This window comes from Syngnathus floridae, chromosome 6, assembly GCF_059516105.1.
Source record: "Syngnathus floridae isolate MCC-2025c chromosome 6, RoL_Sflo_1.0, whole genome shotgun sequence".
NCBI classification, from domain to species: domain Eukaryota; kingdom Metazoa; phylum Chordata; class Actinopteri; order Syngnathiformes; family Syngnathidae; genus Syngnathus; species Syngnathus floridae.
In genome coordinates, this window is record NC_142418.1 from 6076221 (window position 1) to 6084508 (window position 8288).

The window sequence follows — 8288 nt, forward strand, 5'->3', positions numbered from 1 at the left end:
ACAGTTTGAAAACATAGCCCAACACGTTAAATTTAATTTCTCCACTTCCTGTTAGACCAGTAAAAAAACTCCCTATAAAGGGCATTGCACTATGTAGTAAAAAAAAAAATTACACATACTAATTCACATGAACCAATGTTGTTACTGTAAAACCAAAAGTCCACTTCTCTCTTAAAACATCAAGTAACTTCTTGTCTTAAATCAAAAAGATCCAGTTGAAGTTTTGAAAGCACTGACCATATCCGCAGGGACATAAAAGATGAATCAGCCTCCTGCTGTGGCTATAAGTCAACGGCACTGAGGAGCAGAAGAAACAATGTGCATCTGGTAAAACCTTCATTACAAGCTGAGAATGTCAACAAACGACTTACATTTTGGCCAAGCTGATTTTTTTTTCCTGATTGTCATATTCATAAAAACAGAAATGGTGCTGGATGGGGAATCTCCGACCACTGATTGTGCCAAAAACAGGCTAATTGGGCCTTCTTGTATTATCACTTTCGTACTTGTAAACAGTCATATTAACTCATTCACTGTCAGTACAGTTTAAATGGATGTTTGACGTCTATAGTCGTCAATGGCAGTGAATGAGTAAACTCAAGAATAACAATGGACATTTTCCAAATTTTGGGAAACCCGTTATTTTAATTCACTCTTTTTTATAAACAATAATAGGAATGCTAAAAGATTCTGGTAACCTCTCTTCGTACTTCTGCGTGTGTACTGCAATTTAAAATTTAAGAGTTGACACACTGTAATCAGTAGACCGACTGCTGATTCCCTCTTAACACCAATCAAGTTATTATCGGGATATGCTCTTCGGTCCAGAGCCGCATGTTGCCTTTCTCTCCTGGCCAGTATGCTTTCAATTATGCTGCTCGTGAATACGGGGGTGGTGGAGTCTCGCTATGATTTATTGTTCACTTATGTCTTGCCGTGTTCAGCGCATTTGCTCAAGAAGCCCGCCTGCTGCAGAGCTCAAAAGGTCAAAAATATACAAACAGTCGATCTTTCGCAGCCGCTGCGCTACGATACGCACTGATTGACAGGCAGAAATGAAAACTCAGACGTGAGGGCCACAGTGAGAGAAAATTGAGCGCGAGACGTGTCGCTAAAATGTTGCGCGAGCTACCGGCGGCGAGGAAAACGTTTGACATGAGAATCATCGGAGGAGCAGGAAACTATGAGACCAAATGAAGAGCTTCTTCCAATCAGGACAACTACACGCTAAACATGACTTCTTTGTTAACATGCAACATTATGCGACTATCACACATGGGATCATTTATTTGTTGTCAGCTGAATCCAAAAATGCTTGGCCTGAGAAATGTCTCATCCCAAAAGACTCATTTCCTGGCCTTTCCTGCTCACTTCCTGCTTTATACCGACTTGCGGGCACCACATTGTGCGTCATGACAGCGACCCTGTGGAAGCACAACTTTGGCTGTCGTGGGACCATTTATGTCAAATTTGGCAGGCGAGCATTTGTGCTTAATGGCCACATTTGAAAAAAAAAAAACCAAACCCCAGAATGTTTATTTAGCTAAGTTTATACGAGTTGCATTGAATTCAACCAATCCGCTCAAACTGTGCATGTCAAATTATTAATAACCATTTTGTTCCTTGCATTCTGTCCCGCATGCTTGATTCTTACATTTTCACGTGAGCTCCTAACAAACTCACCAAAGAAGATGTGAGATGTCTGGTCTTCAGGGGATTCTCGGAGATGTCCAACACCTACACAAGGTCAAAAACACAGCGCAAGGAAGAGAGGTACGTTTTATGTTAAAGACATTCAGGAAACAGGACTTGTTCCAGTTCTCGTGGGAGTCCATTCGGTTGTAAATCATCAAGCAATGAAAGTTTCCTCTCCAAACAGGGGGCTAAAACAAACTGCATCTCATCGGCTCCCCCTGTTTGGAATTTTTATGAGGAAAGAAGAGATGTGGTGATACAAGTCTTCTCTGTAGCAAAGAAGTACACAAATCGAACATAAATTCTTTAAGAGGGGGCAGGGTGTTAAACATTTTCTAAGGGCTTTTATTAGACGTTACTTTGAATAGGAGAAGGAATTTGAAGGGAAAAAAAAGGTGTTACAATGTGTGGTGTACTCCGTTCAGGTGAACAAATGCTCTCATGGTGTTTGCTGTCAAAACAAGATGACTTTCAAATTCTAAAATTATTAAAACAAAATAGAACGAATTGAAGATTATATATAGGCTTTATGAAACTGGGTTTTATCAAAACATGAGTGTACAAAAACAATATAAGACAGTACAAATGAAATATCTGAGTTAAAAGATGCCAACCGTTGATTGAGCTGGATTTAGCACATGTGGTGGTTGACTGATTAACTGTTTAGCGTTTATCTTCAAAAGTTGTCTTTTTCCCCCTTTACGCGGTGCCTAAATTCTCAATTTCTGGAATGACGCTCTGGTGAAGTACCTTGGAAGAATTCGAAAAGAACGTGCTGCTGGGCTTTGAACAGGAAGACAGAATTGTAACGTACCAAGAGGGGAGATGCCGCCCCCAAGTGTTGAGATACATATTTTCTTATGGGTTTATGAGTTTTTTTTTCTTTTTAAATATATTCTTAAATTCTTCATTTCAATTAGTAGATTTTTTTCAGTCAATTTAATGAGTTCATTTTTATGTTAAATGAAACCTATTTTAGACGAGTTGAAGGCACTGAGCGTTCAGTAGATGAAAAAAAGTAGTTCTTATTTGTCTCAACAGCAAATCCAATTTTTTTCCGAGGATCTATATCAAACGTATATTTAAACAAATTATTACAAGATAAATGCCCTTTAAAAAGTTTGAGTATTGCAAGTTACATCTTTCAAATTCACCTATTAGAATTAAAAACTATTTCTCACCTGCAGTTTGTCCTAGTCTATAACATTGCCCACTGGAGGGCATAAGGGGACAAAATAGGTTATTTCGAATGCCATTTATTAAGGATCAAATGCATACACGAGCATTTTAATGCCTAAAATGACAGCAGTAAAAGACAAACCATATAAACAAACTGATATCATGTTGACATGGTCCTTTAAGAGCTATAAGCTCACAATAGTTCACATTTGAAAACTGCATCCACAATGTAAACACTGAGCATATACAGTAAAATACAGCATCATAGAAGAGTGGCTGAAAAAAAAAATCCTCCGCAAGGACTGTGTTACTATAGACAGTGATAGAGTAGCGCAGCCAAAGTGCACATTAGGACACACCCTTAACAGCTTAGCTAAAGGAATTCCTGAGTCACAAAATACATCTAAAATAGCAAAGTATATTCAATAAAATTCATCCTCGACATTCATTAATCCTTTATATGATAATAAAATAGAAAATAAAAAATGTTTTGATATTGACATGGTGTTAGTAAAGGGTACAGAAACTATAATACATTCATATACATATATTTGTAACTTGATTTACATATGTTTGTAACCTCTAGTTAAAGTATTCACATAGATACATTCATTGAGAAACAATCTTTTAAGCGACTATCAATATGGTTTAAAAAAAAAAAAAAAGACCTCACTGCCAATAAGAAATGTGTGGGCGTGGTAAAGAATATGCAGTCAATGTCTTTATAGATCTAAACTTGATCGTACACGAATAAAAAAATATAAATAATAGTGTGAATGGTATAAGAGGGTAGGCACAGAAGTCGACTTGCTTGTCAATGTTTACTTAAATGACAGAAGAACCTAGCTACTAAAAGGTGACTAATGGGGTACCTCAAGGGTATATAATAGGCCCTGATTTATTTATATTCTATGTTAATGCCGTATTCAATGTTTGGATACTTATTTGTGGACGATAAAAAGGGATACTGCTCTACTGTGCTGGCAAAACATTTGAACCATTTCAAAATACCGGTGAATGTGAACTGAACGCATTGGACAAACTGGTTCAATAATTAATAAATAATAGCAAAATGTACATGTTTAAACATTTTTCATTCAAAAGCCAGCATAGTACTTCTGCTATGGGTTCATCTGAGTCGCACGTCCACTCTATTTTAAACCTCGTTTGCGCAAGACCTGCGCAAGACCTTTTTACATCAGCTTTGGCTCCGATATCCAACTTTCTCTGATGTGTGCAAGTACATGGATTACTTGATAACCCAATAAAGTCCAGCTGCAAAGTACAGCTATTTTAACAATGGATTTTTTTAAACTCCAAACAAACAATTGAAATGAGTTCAATATATCTAAAATTCTTGATTTCTTCATTCCTTAAAGATTCCCTTTTTTTTCCCTCGGGGGAAAAACAAAAGATAAAAACAAGTCGAAATAGACTACAGAGTCCGGAGAGGCCGGAGTCCCCTGAAGAGGCACATAGAGATGGACAGGGAAACAAGCTGAAGAAAAGAAGAGTTGCATTTTTAACATGTGGATCATTTCATACACAACACCATCATCAAAAAAATGTGAATCAAGTCATGAAATTTGTCTTTTGTGGATGACCACTACCAGATAGTGAGCTTTCCACATTAAAGACTTTGATAACATTCACATTTAACCATATTTTGGAAAACTAAATTGGTACCAGGTTTGGCTTTTTTTTTTTTTTAGAAAATTAAATCGGTTTTAGCAAAAGACACGGCTGAAAGACAAACTATGATACCATCGTACCTCAAAGATCAACACCAGAATCATCAATGCTCCTGCTATAAAGATGAAATTTTTGTAGCGATCATAGACTATCTCCATACAACCCTGTGAACACACAATGAACGACATTGTAGCAAAGGATCAATAAACCGCAAAGATCAGAGTAGTGCACCCCGAGTATCACACGAGTAGCCCGCGGGCCTGTTCTAGAAAAACCTGAATTGCACTCTTCTTTTTGCATGGAAAAAAAAAAAAAGATACATGTTGCATATGACAAAAAAAATGGGAATTGACATGTGGTGTGAAAATTGAACAGGTCATTAAGTACCTTTTCATAGGCACTTTCCTGAGTGCAATTAATTACTTCTTTCAGTTTGCAGCAGGGTAGTGGTGGTTTTACAAAATCAATAGGGCCATTTACGCCGCAACATTGGAACTGAAATGAGATGACAAGAGTACAACAGGTGCATTTAAGACTGTATTGGTTTGGTCTGCCTTGTAATCTATGTCATAAATCCAAGTTACTGTTTGTTGAGTATATGGCATTTTTCCACATGGGACTTACCTCGGTCATAACGTCCCGCCACACTTTTGAGAAGCGAGATGGTCTATCAACCTCGATATTAAATTCTTTGAGAAGCCTGGTTTTCAACGTTTCGTTACTGAACTGAAACAAGTATAGAACATACAGTGTAAGGCAAAGACATTTGATATCACCATTTGACCAAAAATAAAAATGGTAACCACGATATACTGGAGCTTACCGCATCCCATCTGAGGAAGGTAAAAACGCCTGCACTTAGCTCTGCTAAGAAGAGGATGCCGAGAAGAATGAAATACTGCAACATCACAAAAGAACAGCCGCGAGTAAAGACAATCATAACATAACAATCAAACAAAAGTATATTTTAAAACAGTTCAAAGATTGTACACATGTAAATGTTTCTCAAACCATCCCAAAAAAGATATTAAAAAAACAACAACTACTAATCATTGGAAGATGTCCCGTTTTGGGAATAGCGCATTTTCAATAAATTCATTGAACAAATTCATTCAGCTATTGCTTGGCTTCTTTGCTTCTTGTGAATAACATAAACCATTTAATATCATTACATATACTGTATTATAACAATTGGCAGCTGTTGCACAGAAAAAGACCTTTGTGGCATAACAGGGACACCATTTAATATCACTATATATACTGTATTATAACAATTGTATAACAGTGGCAGCTGTTGCACAGAAAAAAAGTTTGTGGCATAACAGGGACACAGATTCCGAAAAGCAAAAAATGTATACTGAACAAAATCAAAATGACAGATTTCCCCACATGGTTGAGCACTAGCACAGATTTATCATATTAATGTCATGTACTTACAACAAAAACCAGGCTTCTACTTTCACGGAGGGCTCCGGCGCAGCCTAAGAAGCCCAGGATGAAGAGAAAGGCTCCAATGACCATGAAAAAGTAGATGTGATTGAAGCTGTGTTCCTCCAGAAATAGACCCAGTGATTTTGTGCCCAACAGGATCAACAATGCTACACCGATGACTAAAACACCTACCAGCTGACCAAAAAAAAAAAAAAAAATGTGGAGTAGGCTCAGTTAGGCAGACAGAAAATGACGCATTAGGAACTCATTGAAACACTGGATAAAATCCACACTTGACCAACAATGGAAGTTGTCTTATCATCCAGTCTTTTGTGCCAGAAAAATACAAATGTGGCCGTTGGCCAGTCACCGGAGTCTGACTTTACTCACATCAACCTTACTCAAAGAAAAAGAGAAATGACAAATACTTACAACAAAAAAGGAATTCATGATTATCATGGTGTACTTGACGCATGACATCAAGTCACCCGACATGTTTGTCCCTCGTCGTGCTGGAGTCCCTGGATGCTCCTGTCAATCAAACAAACAAAAAACAAACATGCCACTTAAACAATGCAGCAAAAATCTTCCAGGGGTGCTAATTTGTTTATGCACTCCAAAGTCAGCGACACGAAAATGCGTCTGCTGAGAAAATATACATAATTAAAAAAAAAATTAAAAACCCACGCAGTCTTACCTGTACAGCAAAAATGACTAACAGACACACAGGACATTTGTGATGCTTTGCCATACTTTGGCCTCTCTCTCTCTCTCTCTCTCTCTCTCTCTCTCTCTCTCTCTCTCTCTCTCTCTCTCTCTCTCTCTCTCTCTCTCTCTCACACACACACACACACACACACACACACACACACACACACACACACACACACACACACACACACACACACACACACACACAGGTTGTTCGACTAAGGTACTGATGAAATTTACTTACGTAGCCACCTCTGGTGGTTGTTTGGTGACAGTGTGTTCACTTACCTTACTGTAGGTCCGTGGGGGTGGGAATTGTCTGTGAGACTCCATTTGGCTTCCATAAGAGGCAGGCTCTACGCGAGTGCGCATCTTCTGTTGTCGGATAGAAAGAGCCTCTTGTTTAGCAAGCTAAAGGCACTCTACTTTTCATATAGATGAGGTAGTAATGGCATATTTTCATTGGAGAATATTTTGTTGGGGTATTCTCATCATGGTATTATTATTTTATTGTGGGTCCAGCACTTAAGTGTTACAGCTGCACATTAGAATTCAAATTGAGTTGTGGCCTATGATAATGTCACAGCATTGCATACCCAGCCATGCCAATCTCAGTCTGCCAATATTGAGCAACTTTTAGCTCCTCCCCCAAATACAAAAACAGCTGTTTACTTTTGGAAGGGTGGCAAACTCATCTTTTATTGTGAGCTGCAACGTTTCCTTCATTGACTGAGACTATACAAACCTCATGATATTTTTATATGACATTATTATGAATGACCAAATATATTTCTACCGGATTGTCGATAGTTAATTTATTATTACTAAAAATAATTTATCGCGTTAGAGAAAACATGGAATTTTTGCACTGCTTTTCAACAAAGAGTATGAAAATGCAGTTTTCTATGCATATTGCAGAATGAAACTTGGGAGAAAAAAAGTTTGATTTAAATGTTCACTGTACAAAGCAGCGTGGCGGTCGAGAGAACCTTAAAATTGCAGGGAAAGTAGCATCAGCTCGTTCCGCCAAAGTCAACTTGAAACTACTTGTTGAATCAATTGCACGCGACTATTGCAACGTGGACACCGTGTTAATTGGTTGAATACTTGCTATTCAAACGGCCATTTGTCATACTTACGAAGTTGTCCAACCTCTGTCTGCAAACACCTTGTGCTGCAAAACACAATGTAATTACAGTTTAAAAGACGACCAAGATTTGGAGACTCCAAAAGACGTACTTCCGGGTAGCAGCAGATGAGGTCAACTCCGTACAAGTGCTGGCTACCAGTGGTAAAGGTCGGAAGATGTGACGACGTGTGGCAAAACGTCAGTATTGTCGTCTTGAGGGCAATGAAAAAAAACGTTCAGTGTGCGTGCCAACTTAGGTCATTCATCCGTTTGACGTTCACAGCCCGCGTGCGCTTTGCCAGGTTGAATAATGGGGGAAAACACAGTCAACACGCGCGCGCGTGCGTTTGGGGGGACACCAGGGCGTGCCAATTACGTCACCAATACAACCGTTTGTGTGGATGTATGAAAAATACAAGGGGGCCGTGTCACCCGTTTTAGCGGCAGCAAC

At 38.5% G+C, this 8288-nt stretch overlaps 1 protein-coding gene across 2 annotated transcripts; it reads right to left on the reverse strand.

Annotated features, from left to right (window-relative positions):
* Positions 1–2935: 2935 nt before the first annotated feature.
* Positions 2936–8074, reverse strand: LOC148396135 (tetraspanin-18-like). Of its 2 annotated transcripts, XM_088379244.1 has the most exons (10): positions 7948–8074; positions 7848–7882; positions 6997–7083; positions 6430–6528; positions 6004–6192; positions 5390–5464; positions 5191–5292; positions 4954–5061; positions 4647–4730; positions 2936–4372 (listed from the first exon to the last, which is right to left on the reverse strand). In XM_088379244.1, the coding sequence occupies exons 3-10, from the start codon at positions 7078–7080 to the stop codon at positions 4310–4312; spliced, it is 804 nt and encodes a 267-aa protein (XP_088235370.1). In that variant the 5' UTR covers positions 7081–7083; positions 7848–7882; positions 7948–8074; the 3' UTR covers positions 2936–4309. The 2 variants fall into 2 exon arrangements, with proteins under 2 accessions (XP_088235370.1, XP_088235369.1); XM_088379243.1 differs by having other exon boundaries at positions 7848–8016.
* Between the last annotated feature and the right edge of the window lie 214 nt (positions 8075–8288).

Excerpts from the sequence above, each read along its gene's own strand:
- LOC148396135 (XM_088379244.1), bottom strand. The coding sequence starts at position 7,080 with ATGCGCACTCGCGTAGAGCCTGCCTCTTATGGAAGCCAAATGGAGTCT. Across the intron at positions 6,529-6,996 it reads CCCCACGGACCTACAGTAAG|GAGCATCCAGGGACTCCAGC; the intron begins GTAAGTGAACAC and ends TTTGATTGACAG. Across the intron at positions 4,731-4,953 it reads AGGAAAGTGCCTATGAAAAG|GGTTGTATGGAGATAGTCTA; the intron begins GTACTTAATGAC and ends GTGTGTTCACAG.